Below are 22,256 nucleotides of genomic sequence, written 5' to 3' on the forward strand. Positions count from 1 at the left end.
TCGGCAGCAGCCCGTGTCCGCTCCGCGCGCACTGTAGGACGGTCCACACAGAGCAGAGATGTGGCGCAGCTCCCCGGGACTCTGCGCTCCTCTCCCCCGTCTACCGCCGCCACTTCTGCCGCGAGGATCCGCCGCCGCCGCCGCACGCCACCGGGGCTCGGGCTTCACGTCGCTGAGGATTACGCGGTCCAGATGCGCCGCGTGATGCGCCGCGGAGAGCTTCGTTGCGGGGGAATCTTGATGCTTTGGCTCGGTCTGGTCAGAGCTAGTTGCTAGTGCTGGTGCTAGCGACGGTGCTGGCGGCTACCGCGAAGATGCTCCGGTGGATACGGCAGCAGCTGGTGAGAAAGAAACTACTAAAGACGCGTGGAGATGAGCGCGTTTAGCACGGTTTATGCGCAAAAACAACCAACAGTTTAAACTAAGACTTGTAAGTTTGGGACGTGACTTAAACCAGACTAAAACCAGGTCCAAACCAGGAAAAGACCGAACCAGAGTTGCTGTCACAGTGTCAGTAAAAGATGTCTCAGATCATTTAGGCACGTTTTAAGTTAATTTAAACACAAAAAACACGACTGAAACTGACTATGATTCAATCCAGACTTGAGTCAACAGTCTAAACTTGGACTAAGTTATGAAAGTGTTGTACATTTAAACTAAAACCAGGTCTAAATCGGGATTTATTCATGACCAAAGCTGAATTTTACCACGAAAAATGAGATAAAACAGACTTAAATAATGCTACAGCTTAAAGTTCTTGTATAATCCTGACTTTGTTTTACTATTACCAAGTTCGAATAGTTGTTGAAAGCGGAGTGTTTAGTAAAATTGTCTAAAATAGGACTAAAACCAGGTGTAATTCCGCATTAAAGCGCGGACGAACCAGGATTAAACTAAAATCACACCATAAATCTTAACATTTTTGACCAAACGTGACAGATAAGAACACAAAAACAGTTAGATTCTCAAAGTTGTTTGCGTGGCATTGTCTTCTACTCCTCGAAAACGATTAAAAGAAGGACTAAAACCAACGACGCTAAATGAGACGTAAAACATAAATAAAGCTTCAAGCATCAAATGTGTCGTGGTCCTGGCCACTTCTACCTGTGCCAAACAAAAATAATATTAATGACACAGTTTAGTTCTGTAATATAATAAAGCTTTGTCAACGTTGCGTGGGTGAAAAGGGCGAAGAAAGCTAGCTTCTGTGTTAAGTTGGTGTGTTTGTTTAGCTTCTGACAGCCAGGTGTGACACGTTAGCCACCTTCACGGCTAAAGCTAGCTCCGGTCCTGTTTAGCCCGGACCTTTTAAACTACTTTAATTAGTAAATAGTTTCATTAAAGTCTTACAGATAAAGCGTTTTCACAAGTTAGCCGGACACTAATGGTTCTCAACAGGGTGAAAATGTTCCGAAGTAACTTAAATCGTGTAAAGTTTTAGCTCGGATGCTAATATGCTAGCTTGAATGTGTCAGGTAGTTTCAACACATCTGGAGTTTGTCATTTAAAAAGTTTAACTGTTTTCTAATCATTGGCTCAGATAAATTATTTATTATGTGGAGGAAACATTAAAAATAAATGATTAACATCTAGATGGAGGACAAATATGATCACATAATAATGTCACAATTGTTTTAATAAGGGTCTGTTTGTAGCTTAGCATAACATGCAAGATACAGTTTTTTAATTTCACTTTTGTATTCAATTCTTTTTTATGTCATTTGTCAAAAGAAAACTATTCTAAAGATTTGTTTCTCTAAAAGCATCCTTCACTTCAAGCTTGAATCTAATTTGACTAAAGTTAAATGCAATAAAATAAAAGGTACATTACATTGATGATGTTGGCAATGTCTAGCTAAAAAAATAAAGAAAATCAGGCATGCACAATATGACAAACATTTAATTTTGTTTTATTCAAATTTTTGTCGGTGAAATAAACACTCAAAATAAACAAGATGTAGATACTTTAATACTGTATAAGTCAGTGTTGTCAAATACAAAATGCCTAAAGTCAACATGGACTAAATTAAATGTTTATGATTATGTCAACAATTAAAACTGAATTTTCTTAAAGGCGCAATGGACGATTTGCGAACGCAGGCGGAAGTGCGCATGCCACTCCCCCGTGCGGACTGATACAACACACATGCACGTTTGTTTATTAGCGCGACGGATCGCATCGCGTCTCTCGTCTCCAGTAAATTTCCGTCTCTTCTGCGTCAGCTCGAACAGTCTTCTCCATCCTAATTTTGTCCCGTACACTGAGGGAACTATATTATGATAGAACAATGCGCTTAGACACGCGGAACCGTGCTGCTCTCGGGGGACGAGCCGCACGCGGCTGCAGGTGAGCGGTAGGTGCGTTTTATGATTGATACGTGGCAGGACTAATCGACAGTCCACGCCACGAGGAAATAAGACTCAAATGTGCGCCAAAAAAATCGTCCATTCAACCTTTAATCTGTGAAGTAAAACAATTTGCAAATCTGTCGTCAGAATTAAAGTGCATAAACAATACATTTCACTAAAACATACTGCACATTATTACATTTAAGATTTGACTACCTTTTTGCCTATTTTTTTTTTTTAAGTTTATAATTGTACTTCCTGGTTGGAGGTAATGCAGTAATCGTTACCTAGCAACCAAACTGTAAACAAGGGCCAAAATCCATACAAACAGTTATGATCTGACAAAGAATAATACCATATAACACCTTTTATTCTGTTGAACGATGGTTTAAACAGTCAGAAAATGTATCGGCTGCGTGTGAATCGTTCCCCCATTTTTCATGGACTGTCGCTTTTTGATATCACAGGGATTCCGCTTGGCTCTGCTTCCGGCTTTTACGCTACAATTTTTTGTCACAAACAACCGCTCGACCGAAAACTGAAAAGCAAAACGATGATACACATTCACTGCGGAGACGATCCCACCAAACGAAGTCATGATTAGGCTGAGCAAAAAATATGTCTGTTTGCCGTAACCCGACCGACCCGGTAAAAAAATAGCCGACTATTTTTTTTGTCGTACATCTCGCCGACAAAAGCGCTGTGTTAAATAATTTTGTATAACTGGACATACTTGTCAACTTATCTATCATCCCAGGGGGGAGATAACGCATCGCACAACGCATATATGCTTCTGTATTGAACAGACCATGCAGGAGTGAACCTGTATTAATTTTTCTTTGTTGGTTTGTCACTGTCTGGTTGGGTCGGGTTACAGCAAACATTCAATTTATTTGGGGCAGCCTTTGAAAAAAGCCGGAACGCATCATGTGCACTTTAAGTTCATGTCACGCAGATCTGACAGTTCCGATTCGACACCAGGAGGGACGGACACGTTGTTGTTTTGGGATGTTGTTGTTTTTGCATGTATTGGGATGTTGTTGTTGTTTTTTGCATATATCGGGATGTTGTAGTATGTATTGCATGTATTGTGTTGGGGAAAGCCTGTCTCGGGTTTACCTCGTCCCACAGTGACCGGCGTAACACAATCCTCAGCTCATTGTGACTCAGTTTGTTTGCATACAGTGACGTCGTCTCAGGCCGAGGATTGGCAAAGGAACTGGTTTTAGACGGAGAATGGAAACCACACAGGAGTTAAGCAGGACGATGCCGTGATTGTCTTTTTTCCCCCGCCTCGTCTTGATCGATCCCAATTTCTGATTTGATTTTGTCTTATTAAAAACAGATAAAAATGCATACATTTCCTGAGCATGAGCAGGACCGACTCACGAAAATCAAATGTAATAATGGCAAAGTCTGAACTCTGCTTCAAACCATATGCTTTTTTGACAGAATATTAACTGTGGATCTCTTGATTACAAAGACCAACGCCGATAAGGACAGTAAACCTTTAGTCGATTTGATAAATGTCAAGATTAACCGTTTTTTCACAAATATTTGATGCCGTGAACCTGCCTAACTTTCTCTTTGTCGCACTAATAACTGATATAATACTTAAAAGTGCTCGGAGTGAGGTGTTTAATCATAAAATCCTCAATATTCCCCCAATAATCATTACTCTAAAATTGTAAATCCCTATCGATTAATCGGTTGATGTTTTTGTCAACCAAGATTTTTACAGATATTAGTCAACTTAATTATTTTATTTTGAGGATTTATTCATTTGGGATGACAACGACAGAAAAGAACACGTGAGCTATCTGAAGATCTGGGAGTTTATTCTGCGTTTTTTAAAGTAGTAAATACACAGTTTCCTTGTACTTTTCTGTATAAATCGTTGTTTTGCTGTTGTGGTCTTTTGCTGTGTGGGCCGTGGTCAGATCATAAAGATACTGAAAGGGGCGTGTCATTAGTCGACCAACAATGTCATTAGTCGACCACAGCCCTAAAGCTAAAGTAGATATGGTTCAATGGTTGAAAATTAAGTGTTTTGCTGTTGTTTTGGCGTCAGTAATTGTAAATAATCATTAAATTGCGACACTAAAATGGTAAAACATCCTTTTTCTTAGGTTAATCATTCCAGAATTTTTTATATTTTTGTTTACCATTTTGATAAAGTCTGTTTAAACTTGTTTTAGGTGGATTTTTCCTAAAACGCCTGACTAAAATGTCTCCCAACTGGAGCACAGAAGTCTGGACTCTTTGTGAAGCTGGGACTCAGAAGCTGATATACTTAAATTAAAAGAGGAAACTAGCTCTGCCCAGGGTGAAAATTAGATATAAAATCCCATCTAGATTTTCTTTGGTAAATATAAGGAGTAAAAAGCTGCTGGTGGAGAGCGGTCTGATTGACACTTTGGCTTTTGTTGAGTTTTGACAAGTCAAACACGCACAAAAATGAGCTTTAGGTCATTGTTGTAAAATGAAAAGTTTAGGCTTTAATGCTCATATAACACCTTTTCTTGTGATTTTTCTTTTCTTTCTGGGTTTGGAAATGAACTGACCCTGATTCTTCCCAGAATGGCGGATACGACTAAAAATAAGTGGGTTTTCGTAGCTTTCTTTTTATATTTTGTCTTCCCAGGTGCTTGAAAGTTAGTTTTCGATCTGATAAATGGAATAATATAGAACATTTCAACTGTCTGCACAGGTTAAATATGGAGGAGTTTTAACCTTTTGAGAGATGGATCATGTGAGGAACAGCCACTAGAACAGAAAAAGCAAACAAATGTGTCTATCACTGATTAGTCACTGTGTTCTCAGAAGTCTGTGTCCTCTGAAGTGTCTCAAGAAGAGAAAGGTCAACAGCGCAGTAATTAAAATGTTCTGTGAAGTTGTACAAAGTTTTCTTCAGGATTGGCCCTGGCCTTTTTCACTTGGTGCAGACGCAGAAGTTGTTTCCATCATTTGGGATAAACTCCTTCCATTTGACCCGGCCCATCCGTCTGACCCGTCTGCCGGTTAATTAAAAGTGTAATTAGAAAGCTTGTTATGGCGTCACGACTAATGAGAAAGTCTGCAGGAGGCTTTTCTTTGACCTGATCAAACGAGAGACGTTTAGTGCCATCAGTAGGTTTTACGGAAAACTTTAACTGTCGATTGTTTTGGAGTATCCGGATGAAGATAGACTATTATGACAAGCCAACAGAAACGTGATAAACATGTCGGTAAAATGAATTAGAAAAGTACAAAATATCCCCTTACACCCCTATCTAAATATTAAATATTAGACCCTAATTAGCTATTTTTGCAGCATTTATTTGAAAAAAAAAAACCTAACGATATACTCAATACTCAACATTGGCTTTGAATTAAATCTTTGTACATTTTATGTTTCCGGATGTTATTAGTTTCCAGAAGATAGTATTTGTTTCCAGAATTCAGTATTTACATTTTTTTGAATCAAAAGCTAGTATTTCTTTCCTGGTTCCTGGAAGTCAGTATTTTCTCCTGGAAGTCAGTATTTTTAAATTATTTTATCGTAAGTCAGTATTTCTTTCCTGGTTTCTGGAAGTCAATATTCCCCCCCTCCTGGAAGTCATTATTTTTTTCCCGTAAGTCGGCATTTGTTTCTGGAAGTCGGCATTTGTTTCTGGAAGTCGGCATTTGTTTCTGGAAGTCGGCATTTGTTTCTGGAAGTCGGCATTTGTTTCTGGAAGTCTTCTTCTTCTGTGGACCACACTGAAGGCCGACTCCTCCCGTGTGTGTTTGGATTTGTAATTTAGGAGAATAAGGCTACGCTTTTTTTTCCCGCCTGGTCTTCTTCTTCGACTCCTGCCTCGTATGTTTGGATGCGTTCACTGCTGCGTTCACTGCTGCGTTCACTGCCGGCGGTGGCGTCGCTCGTGTCACTCGTGATCCATCAGCTGCAGCTCCGAGTGCTCCTCGAGTGCTCCTCACGTTCTCTCCCCGCTCCATTACAGTCCACTCTGCCTTTTATTTGCCTCTCCGGTCGCCATCTGTGATTAGCCTGGCCCATCTCGTCTGATTAAATGCCCCTTTCACAGTCCCGGCGTCTGAAGCCCAGCTGAGCCGAACGCTGAATGTCTCCTCCAAGGCTCGTCGGCTTCATGCAGGGAATAAATGACCTGTCAGGAGCGACAACAACGGGCTGGAAATGTTTGCTCTGTTGTCATGTACGGCTTTATCAGAACTAGCAAAACACAGCTTTTCCTGAAGTAGTATTTAGTGGATGGAAGAGGGATTATTTTCCACAGACTCTAAAGCACGTACGGAAAGAGGGCGGTGCTAAAGTATTTAAGATTTTCATCAATAATACACTTCTCTCTCTCCAGAAGCCTTCATACACTATATCTTTATTTGGTTGAAAATGTGTTTAAAAAGTAATTTTGAAGCTGGCTATATTGATTCAAAACATATCCTGATAAACGATCATATTGAAACTGACACAATAACTCTAAAGCAGGATATTTCTGGAAACACTTTTTAAAAATGTAAAATGTTTGAGCTGCGACAAACAAAATGAAACTATTATTAGCCGTAGAAATCAAAAAATCTACCCACTAGTGTAAAGTGAATGCACATGCGCTAAATACTGAGCCCCGGAATATATTTTATAATCTATTACCTTTGAACGTTAATTTAATATAGTAATTATTGATGTATTAGTTATGTTTAAGCATTGGATAGATGTGAAATAATACTAAAAATACCTACAAAAGTGCAAATATTACTACATTCCCTTCTGTGGAAGTTTAAAGTGTAATATATTTTCCATTTATGTTTTTAAATGGTCCCTTTTTGCAGTATTTTTTAAAATAATACGTCACTGATAGGCTCGGAAAAATGCAACTATTTCTTTGGTAACGATTCACCTGTTCCAGCTCCGGCGCTGCAGCAGAACCATCAGCCTTCTCCTCTTCTTCATCACCACCATTCAAAGCCTTAAACTAAATCTGTCCGTCTGGTTTTTCTCGTGTGATTCCTTTGCGTTTGAGGCGGCGGGATTCAGACGGTTTCCTCCTGAAACGGCGCTGAAAACAAACGGCGCAATCCAGAGTTGTTCATGTCCGTTTGACCTGCAGCTTTTCCAGATGAGCTGAAGATCTCGCCGTCTCCGTGGAGTCTCTTAATCTTGACTATGTCTTTACACACGGCATCTGAAGATCTCGCCGTCTCCGTGGACTCACTTAATCTTGACTATGTCTTTACACACGGCATCTGAAGATCTCGCCGTCTCCGTGGACTCACTTAATCTTGACTATGTCTTTACACACGGCATCTGAAGATCTCGCCGTCTCCGTGGACTCACTTAATCTTGACTATGTCTTTACACACAGCAGCTGAAGATCTCGCCGTCTCCGTGGACTCACTTAATCTTGACTATGTCTTTACACACAGCAGCTGAAGATCTCGCCGTCTCCGTGGACTCACTTAATCTTGACTATGTCTTTACACACGGCATCTGAAGATCTCGCCGTCTCCGTGGAGTCTCTTAATCTTGACTATGTCTTTACACACGGCATCTGAAGATCTCGCCGTCTCCGTGGAGTCTCTTAATCTTGACTATGTCTTTACACACGGCATCTGAAGATCTCGCCGTCTTCGTGGAGTCTCTTAATTGTGAATATGTCTCTGCACACGGCATCTGAAGATCTCGCCGTCTTCGTGGAGTCTCTTAATTGTGAATATGTCTCTGCACACGGCATCTGAAGATCTCGCCGTCTTCGTGGAGTCTCTTAATCGTGAATATGTCTCTGCACACGGCATCTAAAGATCTCGCCGTCTTCGTGGAGTCTCTTAATCGTGAATATGTCTCTGCACACGGCATCTAAAGATCTCGCCGTCTTCGTGGAGTCTCTTAATCGTGAATATGTCTCTGCACACGGCATCTGCAGTAGTTTAACCGCCGCGGCAGAGATTAGCCTCAATTTTTGTGGCTCTGAGCAGTCGTTACGCTCTCCACTTAAACTAAAGCGGTTTAAATCCAAGAATGGCAGTCTTTATGGACCTTCAATCTTTTTCTGCTCCTCTGTTATGGCCTAATATGAAGCTAGTGTCATCATACTTCAAACTGTCTGAAATTATTCAAGTGTAGAATAGAATGTCCTCGGCTCTGCTTTTTATGGAAGACTTTTTACAAACATGTTCTGAAATGTTCTGAAATGTAAGAGGTTCTTTTATGGGTTTAGCAGTTTATCGTGAAAATCAATTATAATTTAAATAATGTGCACTGAAGAAGGTTTTGAGATCATAAACTGCAAACAGATGGACCATAAAATGAACCACACAAGTGCAAAATGTCACTTTATTCCCTTTGATCGAGCCGTGTGTCTCTTTTTAGGTCATTTTAATAGTTTTACTTATTAAATGACACGCTCGATATTCTGTTTTTGCAACTATTAATTGCATATTATGGATGTTTCTACACATCTCCCACCTCTCTGCATTGGAATATATGACGTGAAATGTAGAAAATGTGGATTTGCTCAGGTTGAGGCAGCGTTAAATAGTGACCTTTTCCTCTACCACAGATGACTGGTTTTACGATCGTGCCGACACAAAGACACGACAGGAAATGAACGGGGCCATGACAAATGCGTACATAAATACATTTTGAGGCGTGCCATCTTTTATTTGTATTGATTGTTTTTTCCGTGGCTGATGACTATACGATATATATTAAAACATCTAGAGTAGCTGATGGCCGATATCTTTGGGCCGGTTTTGATAATTGTACCAGAAAATATGATTCGAAATGTCTGCTAACTTAATTACTGTGTTTATTTTTCGTTATTTGCTTAAGAAAAGTCTGATAAGAAGGGGTAAAAAATCTATAGAAGTAATTTTTCGACATCCACAATTTTCTTTAGTAATTAGTCAGGTCAAACAAAATATTAGCCTATGCCAAAAAAAGTGCTAATATTTGCTAGCACCGCCTTTAGCTTTGATTACAGCGACACGTTCTCTGTGGCTTTGTTTTTGTAGTATTAGTTTCTGCTTCTCCTTCATTTTGTCCATGACCACGGGATTTATCTTATTTTATCGTGGTCGTTTCGGAAGCGAGAAGCCGCTCACTGCATCAGCCTGGCTCAAATACCCCGCCGCAGCTGAAAGATGCACCGCCCGTGCAGCAGCTGCCCAGCAGGAGGCTCTTAAGTGTTTGTTTGGTTGAATATCCAGGTGCAACTGTGTTTTTATCCTGGCTGTGTATTTAAGGCTGATGAAAAAGTACAAATATCGGCCCGATATTTCGGGAACCGGCACACCGTTCTAACTCTAATGGACTGATTCCGTTCCATTCCATATCTTAACATTAACATTTTCACCCTCAAGAAATAGTTGTAGCAAATCTGTTGATATTCGTAACATTTAGTTGAATGCGTTAATATTAATTTGTCGTTCAAAAGTACTGTAACGGTTTAAGCTACGCCAGTGTGAGTGTCGACACCTGTTGTTAAGAGCCCTGTTTTGTTTGTTGATTTGAATTTACCCGTTTGTTGCGTTTTGCATGCTTTTGTTTTAGCTCCCCCATGATTTATAATGTTTTCTCCCCACGTCTAATCGTCTGCTCGTCTTATTAAGAGCATGGTTTTGTTCTTGATGAGTCGGAGCGCTCGTATATAGCTTGCTCCGCCTCGAGCTGCAATTTGTGGTTCACTGTGGTCAGAGCGAGTCAGACTAGAGCTTGTTTTTAGCACTAAATACATTTCAGAATCTCCCCAGCGGCTTAAATTTTCACAGAAGAAAGACCCGCTTTCTGTCGACACGATCTACATTTATCGGTGAATTAATCGGTCGCCACTCGTATTTCTCGCTCATTTCATGGTGATCTTTATCATTGACTTCACTTTTGAGGCGAAAACGAGATGTGCATGATATTGGGACCGGATCGTAACATGCAATATGTTCGAGAAGCTCCCAAAACGGTCAGGACGTAAAAATTAACAATGGCGCAAAGAAAAGTACCAAGAAACTACACATTAATTGTCAACTAAGACAAAAATAAATATTTGGCCAAATCAGGACCCTCACAGTAAAATTAAATTAAATCTGTAATAATTTCATGTTGTAAACCTTTTAAAATTGTGTGTTTTATTGGATAACATAATAACCTACTTTACATCATGAAATCCTGTCGTGACCCCCACTTTGGGAACCACTGGACTAAGACATCATCAATCAATTATTTAACTAACTAACCCTAGATATCTGAATATTCTTTTTTCCCCAATAATTTAATTTCTATTAAAACAAATATTTTTAAGATCGCCGTCTTTGTACTCTTCTTGAAAAATCAGATCTCATGCGGAAAAACGCGTTGTAGTTACGGTATATTTTTTCTTCAGTGTCGAAAAATGCGTTCTAGTTACAGAATATTTTTACTTCAGTGTTGAAAAATGTGTTGTAGTTACAGTATATTTTTACTTCAGTGTCAAAAAATGCGTTCAAGTTACAAAATATTTTGAATTCAATGTCGAAAAATGCATTGTACTTTCAGTAACAGTATATTTTTACTTCATTGTAGAAAAATGCATTGTAGTTACAGTATATTTTTACTTGTCTCACATGTACTCATCATATATCAGTCCTTTCACAAAGGGTTTTATTTCGCAGACGCTCCCTGAATTACAACATCACTGACGCTCCAGTACATGCAACCGTCCCATTTAAAGAACCCTGACGCCGCTCTGTGATCTGACTCATAAAGGGCACCAACCTGCTCCATTTGAACGCTTCATTCTCTGTAAACCTCACCCGAGCGCCCACGCGTCACGCTCGGAACCCCGCGGAGCTCCTTGTTGTAACGTATTAGAGGAACGCGGCGTTAGATCGGCCCCCAGAGTCCTCATCACAACATGAGTCACAGGAGCCGAGGCCGCCAGGACGTTCTGTCGTCACCATGAGCTTCACAATGAGTTTATTTACCTATTTATGTTCTCAGTAATGTGTACGGTTTACTACATTAGCATATGGGAAGCTAGGGGCCGCCCCGGGGGTTTGGAGTACGTCCTGATCGTGGTTTACTACAATAAACTGTCAAATATTGAGCTACAACATTTTCTCGTTCCGTGTTCTCGTCAGAGGGAATATAATGATGATACTAAACTTTCAACGGAATATACTCGGTTCTCAAGGCCGGTTTGACCAGAATAGTTATAAATAAAGTGTATTATTGACGTTTTGACGTAATAATGTTGCTTTCTTTGTGGTAAAATGTCAATATTGTCCAAATGACCAAAAACAATAAAAATAAAATATTTTTGTGGTAGACTAGTCTTTTATTAGTCTTCATTTATCCAATTACAGGCATTTTTATTGTCCCGACTTTATTTTGTGAAATTACTGTTTAGAGAGTCAAAAAGTGGATTATTTTTTGTAAATTCTGCATTAACTTTGACTGGAATGAGTGTCCCTGGTGTGATGTCACTTCCTGTTATTTTTCTACAGATTTTTCAACGTTTACTCCACAAATACCTTCTCGATTGGTGTAAAACTATCACTTGTATGTACGACAGGTACAAATACACCAAATAAAGTCAACATTATAAAAATTGTAAAACCCCGTCATTGGCCCTTAAACGTTTATCTTTTTCTTGGTGTATCATGTTTGGAGCATTTTGTGGAGAGCCTGGTGACTTTCACAGGCAAAAGAAGGGACAGACTTGGAGCAGACTTAACGTTAACATGTGCACGCTAATGGTCATAACTCTGTATTTTTGTTTGTGCTTTTTGCAGGGCGTCGATCCGCCTCATCAGAGCGACACCAGGACGGTTTACGTGGCCAATCGTTTCCCCCAAAACGGCCACTACGTCCCCCAGCGCTTCGCCGACAACCGCATCATCTCATCCAAGGTGACACGCTCCTCTGTGTCTTCAGCTCGCGCGTAAAGATGAACGTTCGCTCGAGGTTGTGTCGTGAAAATATCAGCCTTTACGGGATTCTTTATTGATGATGTAACACTCGGCGTACGGTATTTCTAAGCGTTAAAGTGAAATGAGTTTTGTCCCGGTACGAGTATGTCGTAAATGCAGCTCTGCGAAGCCGGCGTTAGCATACTAGTTGTTGTTAGCTTTACTAGCCTCATGCCCGTGTGTTAAATGCCTATGATGGGTCGGATCACTTATTGAACTAAGATATTGAGTTAAGATGATTATATTTAAAACGTTGCCAAAAAATATAAACAGTGTATCCTAGGCTAGCTCGTTTTTTAGGTGTATAGTTGTACCTCCTGTTTGTAATTGATGACATCACACGAGGAAATAAGTTTTGGCCCAGTTGCTGCAAGCTAATCTATTGAGGATGGAATTAAAAAATGTCTCCACAAATAGCTACTTGATTGTTACAAAACTATAATTTAAATTTACAACAGGTAAAATACACCAAATAAAGTCAAAATTAGAACATAAAAACCTGTCACTCTGACCAAAGCACTGTCAATCTGTGAAAGCTTCTAAAAATAAATAGAGGCCACAGATATCTTGAACTCTCATTATTACTGTTATTATGGTTAATTTGGGCTTCAACATTTTTTAAAAAATTTAATTGAACAGTGACAGAAATTACATTGATCAAAAGGTGTTTTTTCAATTAAAGTGTGTTAAACAAGTCGGTCACTTAAAGGTTGAATGGACGATTTTTTTGGCCCAAATCTGAGTCTTATTTCCTCGTGGCGTGGACTGCCGATTAGTCCTGCCACGTATCAATCATAAAACACACCTACCGCTCACCTGCAGCCGCATGCGGTTCGTCCCCACGTTTCCGCGTGTCTAAGTGCATTGATCTATCATAATATAGTTCCCTCAAATCTCCGAAAAATCGTCCATTGCGCCTTTAAATAAAATGCACCTCTGGTTGTAGTTTTAAATAAACAAACTGCTTCACACACAAAAAACAAACATATTTAATAATCATATTCTTTCCATTTTGGGCAATTCATATTGAAAGAACTGAACAATATAAATTACTTTTTTGCTTTATTTTTTATGATGAGAAAATTATCACAACAAAATAGCAATATTGCTTGAAAAAAATAAATGCAATTGGTAAAACTGTTACTTAATTGCTATAAATGTAGGATGAACCCTGGTGGAAGTAATGGTCCTATTCACAGGTGCAATGCAGGTGCAATACCTGGTTTCAGAGCCGGGAATCGATCAATAACGGCATAAAAACACATAAAAAGAGATACAGAAAAGTGACGTAAACGCACAACAGACCGGAAGTAGTTCACTGCTACCGTTTAATTTAGCCCGCAAACTTAAATGTGTTTATTGAGAAAACATTTGCTACTTTTGGGTGACAAGAAAAGGTACAGAGTGCTTCAGGTTCAGAGTGCTTAAGCCGCCGTAGTCTTAAGTGAGATCCCAGGTTGAGAAAGACAAACGCACACACACTGGGAACGCACAGAGTAAACAAAAGAACCACGACGTGCGCAGACAGGCCACTCCCACTCGGATTTGTAAGTCTTCTGATGGAAAACGTTGGTGCTTCGCTTGGGAGGTTTCAGTTTCATTTACAGTCCAGGGAAACGCCCACTAACACACCACTCATTCATTTCAACGTAGAAACCTGCTCTGTTTGTTCGACAACTACAAGAGCAAACGTGGAGGATGTGTGTTGTGCCAAATGCCCACACGAAGAGGAGAAGAAATTGGTCCAAACTTGTGTAAAAATCCAGGAATGCTAATGCCGCGCTCTAAATGCTAATGCTGCGCTGCTGTATTTTAACAGAGCGTTCCGTTTACGTTTCTGTGGTAAAACTTTTTATTGCCAAAACATACTTGCATGGAGATTTTATGGCATTTTGCGGAATATTTCATTCAGACCATGAAGGGTTTTGGACCCTCCACAGACCTTAAAAGTTGCTGCTGAATACTTAGTGTTGAACTGTGCTCAACATACTTTATTGTTTATATCTTGCATTGCTTTTATGTGTTGCGTGTGAAGAAGCCAAAGTGAAGTCAATAATCATGAATAATTGTAAAATTGTGATGTTTCTTCGCACAATAATCGTAACAATAAAATTCAGTATCTTGAAATCTGGAATCAAAACTCGATGAATATTCAAACTAAATTCTGCAGATTACAGTTTTTATGCATCAGAAGTATCTACAGTAATCTAATTGCATGCCCTTGTTGTTTTTCAGTACACAATATGGAACTTTGTCCCCAAGAATCTGTTCGAGCAGTTCAGAAGGATCGCCAACTTCTACTTCCTCATCATCTTCCTGGTTCAGGTGAGTTTGAGCCGGTCCATGTGACTTTGAGCCAGTCTGTGTGACTTTGAGCCAGTCAAGGTGACTTTGAGCCAGTCTGTGTGACTTTGAGCCGGTCAAGGTGACTTTGAGCCGATTAATTTTGCAATTGATTTTTGAACTAAAAACACATGAATATGGCTTTACATCTAAAAGATGGGCTGCAATGTTATTTGAAATTGTGCTGTTAAGTCCTCGTTGGCCTTTAGTATCCATGTCTTAATTTATTCAGATACTCTGCTTAAAAAAATTAACTTTTATTTTAATGAATAACGCTTTTTTGTTGCGTCCGTGTTTTTGCCTTCACCTAACCCGGAAATGTGTCGTCACACCGTGACACTGTCTAGCCTACACTGAGGATATTTACACTGAAGTGGACAGTGAGAGCGAGCAAAATACAACTAAATCCTCGTCAAGTGAGCAGATTTCAACAGATGATGATGATGCATATGATGATGCATATGTTGAAGAACATTTCTTGCCTCATATATTTGAGCGTGAGCCTCGGCAGACCATGAAAATAGAGCGGATGAGAATGATGATGAGGAGACGAGAATGTGCTGCTGCTCAACGCTGCGGACTCCACATTATACCAGGAAGTTGAATGGACCGGTGTGTGGTATAGTTTTCTGAATAACTTGTCTGATCCACGGCCGCTGCAGCCGTGTGCGGTGCATCCGCGGCGATCCACGGCCGTGTGCAATGCATCCACAGCGATCCACGGAGATGCTGCGGATGCATTGCACACGGCACGGCCGCAGATCACCACCGCGCCGTGGATGCATTGCGGAGCCTGTGTGCGGAGTGTGCACTGCTGTGAGCACAGTGCTGCACCAGACGCGCACTGACTTCCCAGACAAGTTATTCAGATAACTATACCACACACCGGTCCATTCAACTTCCTGGTATATTTATTACAACCAGTGATATGCATAAGGTCAGCACTCTCCCGTGAACAACAACATCACGCACACGGCATCAGTCAGACAGCGCATATGGTGGCTACGAAAAGCACAGACAACTGAAAATATCTTGCAACTTACTTTTGTTGCATATTCAAGTCGATACTTCGCGAGGTTTTGGAAACTGTCGTGAAATGTGGGTAGCATAGATTACCAGACTTGCCACACATTGCCGCTTACATTCTCTTAGTCCGGGACAAATCGTGTCCAAAAACGTCCTCTAATCTTCCGTTTTGGCCACTCAAAGAGCCCGTTTCCCTCTTGAGAGCAGTGCAGTGCTTCACATCTCCGTGTTATTGCAAGATTTGTCGTGTAAAACGTAAAATCCCGCTCTGTTTAGCACATTTCAGACGAAAAAACAATGAGGGTGCAGCTACAGCGTGTTTGCGGTGTGACGACACTGATTTTACAACCGCTCTTAAAGCATTCGGTTACCAAGGCGTTTTCTCAGGTTTGGCCAAATGAACTCGTTGGGAAAAAATGAAAGCTATATTCCACTTATTAAAAAACGTTGCAGCCCATCTTTAATGAAAGAAGACCATCTGATTTGTCCAAACATGTTTTTACCATCTGTTGCTTTAAAAGCTCAGAGCTGATCACTGACAATCTGAAACTATTGGCTCTCGATTTGATTAAAATTAAGATTAATTTATGTCAGGTAATTACTATTGTATATCGACTTATTGTCCAATAAATGATGGAACGATGTATATTAGGGCTCAATATTTGTTGTGTGTCTGTCTTGTTTCTTCAATAGGGTGTTAGTTGTAAAATGTGAGGACTGAATGAGTAACTCATTATAGACATTAGCTGCTGTTCATTTGTTTTAGCTCCTGGATTTGGATTGATGTAGAATATGCTTTATTGGAAGTATCCTGCTTTAGAGTTAATGTGTAAATGGCATAAAGTAGTTTCAATATTATCATGATATTTTTGTAATATATTGCATGTTCAGATGTGTGCCCGTGTACCTGTGTGCCCGTGTACCTGTGTGCCCGTGTACCTGTGTGCCTGTGTACCTGTGTGCCCGTGTACCTGTGTGCCCGTGTACCTGTGTGCCCGTGTACCTGTGTACCCGTGTACCTGTGTACCTTTGCACTTGTGGACCTGTGTACCCGTGTGTACTTGTGTACCGTGAAAGTTGTAAAGAGTGTTACATCTGTGAGACTAAACAGCCACTACACAAGAGGTTTATCACCTCAGATCTTCAGGACCTCAGAGCGTCGTGCATCTTCATCTTAAAACCACAAACTGCTCTTCTGAGGACAGTGAGATGAAGGTTCTAAGCAGGAGAAGAGATGGTTTGAAGGAGGCATTTCTGTTTGAAAAGAGGAATGTAGGTTTAAGGTGTAATCTTCCAGCAGTGTATAACAGCATGTTGAAGCCATGGAGCGGCATCAGCCCTGGCCATTCACATGATAATCAGGTACTCAGTGATGAGGGAGCAGCGGTCTGTTAACAATAGCATTTCTATGACCTATTGCAGGGCTGTTAGGGTAACAAAGAGGATTAGTTTCAGGTGAAACTGTAAACAGGACAGGGTAATATCAGGAGGTTTGGCCCGTTGGGCAGGGTTTACTCAACGTAGGATAAATACTTGATCCGCAGATTGAGAATGACTCTTGGATGAGAGTCCAAAGGTCTTGTTTTTCTAAAACTGTCCAGATGATACAACTGAAACTTAGTGTTTGTGACGGCCCATGATTCACTGCGCTGGTCTAAACTGACACTCTCAGATGTGGAGGCGTGGCCCGTCTCAAAGCATCACTCAGGACTGTGAGTCTCTCCTGCTCATTGGGCCCCAGCAGCAAAGCCACGCCCATCTCCCACAACCTTTAAAACTCCATATGTTTCTGTAGTATCCATGTACTCCTCATACTACAGAAACGTGATGAGGAATCAGACAAACGAGGATATTAACTTACAAGAAGATGAATATTTAAGCGATTGTTATAAGTTCTGCTTCCACTTCTCGTGTCCTTTTGTCATTATTAGTGTTTTAATTCTGTGCACAAGCTCCAGTCAGTGGTAAAGGGGTTAGCATTCCCAATTAGCCACGATCTGTCTGCCTTACCTCACAAATTAGGAGTGGGCGATATTGGTAACGATGAATGTCTCCTTTCTTTTGAGTTTGTCGATACGCGAGTCAAATTATACGGTGTAAATCCAACAGAAATGTGCTAAAACCTGTTTTAAAATGTATTAGTTCAGGTTGAATTATCAGATACATTTTAAATGTCCGTCAAATTAGTCACAAAACGAAAGAAAGATCACCGAAGTTAATCAATTATTGAAGTAATTGTCTATACACAGGTTCCAAAACACGCCACGAGCTGAGGAAACTATGACAAACATGTGTAAATGTTGTGTATTTGATGAAAACACCTAAAGGTGCCATAACATGCTTTTTTCACGTTTCGTAGTCTATCCTAAGTGTATAATTGATAATAATAAGGGTTGTGCAATACCCTTAACATAATAGTTAAGAAATATCACCCATACGTAATGGTGACGCGTGCTTGCCCTTATGACGTGGTCTTGCACCCACCGCCCGTCAGTTTGGAGATTCGAGGAAAGGAGATAGTCTGTAATATAGCTAAAAACTGCGGGAATCAATCAAAAAAACACTCAGGGTACATATATGAAGCACAAATAGCAATGTAAGAAGGTTAAAAGCTCTGAAAAGTCGATTTAGCATGTTATGGGACCTTTAATCTGTAAACGCTTCACTTCAAATTTAGTCAATCTTTTCAAAATGTGACTTTTGCGTCAACAACCTAACAACTAATTGATTAATCTAAAGATTAATCGCTAAACTTATACATTTGTAAAATGATTGTTATTTGCAGCCCTACCTAATGTTTATTTTTAATTGATTCTTTTTGTAGCATTTAAAAAAAAAAACTAAACAAGAAACTTAAAATGCTGCAAATTTTCAAAAGCACATTCACAATATTCTGTGTCTATGTATTTCCCATCTCTACAAATTTCATATTGCTACAAAAGCAAATGGCCCCGCCCTCTTGCCTGTTTCTTCCTCCATCTTGTCACAATGTGAAAATTATAATTGTGACATTTTTAGAAGAAAAATGTATTTTCTTTTATTTAATGTATGGAAAAGTTAAATTTCTTTACTAAATTGGGTATTTTCTTGTACAATTAAAATAAATGTTATGATTTTAGAAGCAAAATGAAGTCCTTTCTGCTCAGCTTTTCCTCAAAAATACAGTTTATGTCAAATTAATCATTCAGAAAGTTTGTTTTTAACTCACAATGTTTATTCTCTCAGTAATAGTTAGTCAGAGCCAGTATTTTCTCTGTTCTCTTGCACATAAGACGGCGTCGCTGTAGTTCATCCTCGTGTCCGCTGTGGTGATGATGATGATGATGATGATGATGATGATGATGATGATGATGATGATGATGATGATGATGATGATGATGATGATGATGATGATGATGATGATGATGATGACGATGACGAGGAAGCGCCAGGTCGTCTTTGATCTGTTCATGAGTGTGGGCCAAACTGACGGTTAACCTGGAGGAAGTCGAGCGTTTCCTGTTTCACACATCTCTCTTACACTTCCCTTGCACGTTTATGTTCAGAATCAGAATTGGGTTGGCAGAGGTGGCCACAGTGGGGGAGGGGTAATATGGAGGAGACTGTGTTGTGTTGATCTGCCAGTTTCCGGTCGTCTGCAGCATGGGGGGCTCTGAGCTTGTAATTGGTGAGAAGTTGGAACTCCACACAGAGGTTGTTGTTTGAGAACTGCTGCTTCAGACGCGTATTGTACTGTGTTTTTAACGTTGTAAAGCACTTCGAATTGCACTTTGTCCGAGTTGTGCTCTATAAATAAAATTTGATTGATTGATGAAATAATAACCGTTAAAAAACATTAAATTAAGACCTGTTTTGTCTGTATAACTTAAAATTGCGATTTTTTTTTTATAACTGAAATCATGCAGTCCAGGTACTTGGTTTTGACTTGAACGCGCAGAGCCGCAGTTCCCTGACACTCACCGCTCTCCTTCCGTGTCTCTGCAGCTGATGATCGACACGCCCACGTCGCCCGTCACCAGTGGCCTGCCGCTCTTCTTTGTCATCACCGTCACCGCCATCAAACAGGTGAGGAACGAACGAGTTCCTGTTCCCGCTCAGAACAAGAACAGAAACTGCGTGAGGGCAATCAAAACGCGCAGTGTGGTTTGTCTCTGTTGAACGGGTTGAGATTTTTATTTGAGAGGAAAAGAATGTCATGCTTGAATGTCCGAATTAAAAACAAAACGTGTTATTATCTTTGTGTTATTTTGGAATATACATTACATTTATATTATTTACTATTTATTTACCATTTAATCGAGACCTGTTTTTCAAGCGTGACCTGGGACAAAGGGAAAAACACGACCGCACACAAATCACAAAAACATTTAGCGTATTTTCCGGAGTATAAATCGCACTATCCCAAAAATGCATAATAGAGAAGGAAAAAAAACATAAGTCACACTGGAGTATAAGTCGCATTTTTGGGGGAAATTTATTTTATAAAATCAAGACCAAGAAAAGACATTTCATCTTGAAATGCAGTCTAAAATAAAAACAGATTAGAGAACATGGTGAATAGGTGTACGTATGCTAACGCTAACACCTTCAGCTACATGATGCACAGACAACGAAATGTGGTAAGTGTCTGGTATGTTAACGTAACATATTAACAGTTATTCAGATAACTATAGCATAAAGAACATGCTAACAAGTTTACCAAAGCATCAGTATTACCCCAAATCACTAAATCCATTGAATTCTTCTTCCTCTGTGTCACTTCTAAACAACTCCACAAACTCCGGTGGTAGAGGAAGTGGAGATTGCCAGCCAGTGTGAAAATAACGAATAATATCACATATAAGTCGCTCTGGAATATAAGTCACACCCCGGCCAAAACAATGAAAAAGGGGTGCGACTTCTAGTCCGGAAAATACGGTACACTATCAAGAGACGTTAAGAACAACTAAAACCATAGTCGCATTATTGATACACACAGACACTTCTTCTAGGATCCTCTTTCCATTCGAGCACATTGTCAGTTCATGTTTTGGCATTCTGATGGCTGCAGGTCGCTCACGATTTGCCCACTAACTCCTGTGTCACCAGGGCTACGAGGACTGGCTCCGACACAAGGCGGACAACGAGGTGAACGGAGCTCCGGTTTACGTGGTGCGCAGTGGGAGCTTGGTCCAGACGAGATCCAAAAACATCCGGGTACGAGCACGACAAAGGGATGTTTCTAGTGGGTTTGGGATGATGTGTGTGATGTTCTGTGAAAAGGCCCAAACTAAGATAAGATAAGCCTTTATTTGTTCCACAATGAGGAAATTCCATTGTTGCAACACAGAATAGATATAGACCTTTAATAATAAAAACAAATAACTTATAAAAGACACTCTTGTAGAAAAACTCTTTTAAAAAAAACTACTATTTTGATTAGTCGACTAGTCAAACTATTATTTCTGTTTCATAAATAATTTAAATATAGTGACTGAAGGCTTCTAGATAGAGAAAATGTATGTATAACGTGTATTATGGATGAAAATCAGAAATTGTTATTACTTTTTTGACATCTTGATTCAATAATGTCAGTCTTTGTTACAAAACGCTTTTTGGCTCGCATTTCAGAGTCTCGCAGTCCCGATAATGCAGCCCTACTTCAAACCAACACCCAGGACTAGGCTGAACTTAGCTCTTTGATAAAGCTATTGAGTTTCCCAAAGCTCTATTTGTGAAATATGGTGATAAGGAAGAGTTCAGCTTCACGTGACGAGATTGTGCCAAACTAAAGGTCACGCGCTTGGACCAGGAATGTTGTGTGAATAAAGCATCTGTTGCAGCGAGACATGGGTTTAATAAGTGGGACGTCAAGGGAGAAAGTTATTATTTAAAAGCAAATCAACCCTTAAAGATACACACACATGTTGTGTTTTTTTTTAATGACCTAAATGTGTGTTGTTGACACAGTGCATACCTTTAAACTATCTATTTAAATGTTCTTCTCAAACTGTGAAGCAAGAAATGTCTCAATCTGGATTATAAAAAGAGTAAAAATTGGAGCACTTTATTTTTTGTCATTTCAATTCCATGTATTAGAGTGGCAAATAATGATCATTTTAGTCGTCAATTCATCAGTGATTTTTAATTAATTTTGATTTATTCAATTTTGATTTATTTATCTGTTTTATTTTATAATTAAAAAATATTTTTATTGTTGCACATTGAGACATTTTAAATACATTTATAACGAAATAAATGTTGAAAAATGGTGACTTTTACATGGAGAATATTTACAATTGAAGTGTATTACGGAAGAAAATTACAGTGTTTTATTATTTTTTGACATTTTGATTGGACAATGCCACTGTTCATTTATTTGATTGTTATAAAAAGGTATTTTCTTATTTGTATTGTCCAGATAACGGTTGTAAATCACAAACAGCTCTACAATATGTGGACTTAAACTCAACGCTCTTTAAGATTACAATAAAACACAGCTGAGGTCATAATAATGAATGTGTGCATAACGAAGTGTTGTGTTCAGATGGACCGCCCCGGCTCAAACCACTCAAGTACATGACTGGTTGAGTGGGGTTAATTATAAAGGACATTTGTGCAAT

The 22,256-nt window shown here is 39.7% G+C and overlaps 1 protein-coding gene across 2 annotated transcripts in view; it reads left to right on the top strand.

Annotated features, from left to right (window-relative positions):
- The first annotated feature begins 245 nt into the window (after positions 1–245).
- Positions 246–22,256, top strand: part of atp11b (ATPase phospholipid transporting 11B) — a 70,001-nt gene continuing 47,990 nt past the window's right edge. For both annotated transcript variants that reach the window (XM_072438316.1, XM_072438315.1), the window contains exons 1-5: positions 246–341; positions 12,109–12,225; positions 14,521–14,610; positions 19,639–19,719; positions 20,743–20,850. In XM_072438316.1, coding sequence (XP_072294417.1) covers positions 315–341; positions 12,109–12,225; positions 14,521–14,610; positions 19,639–19,719; positions 20,743–20,850 — 423 coding nt within the window. In that variant the 5' untranslated portion in view covers positions 246–314. The remainder of the gene's footprint in view (positions 342–12,108; positions 12,226–14,520; positions 14,611–19,638; positions 19,720–20,742; positions 20,851–22,256) is intronic.

This window comes from Eucyclogobius newberryi, unplaced genomic scaffold (assembly GCF_026437365.1).
Source record: "Eucyclogobius newberryi isolate DKJ021-1_F unplaced genomic scaffold, fEucNew1.0.hap1 SCAF_9, whole genome shotgun sequence".
Lineage (NCBI taxonomy): Eukaryota > Metazoa > Chordata > Actinopteri > Gobiiformes > Gobiidae > Eucyclogobius > Eucyclogobius newberryi.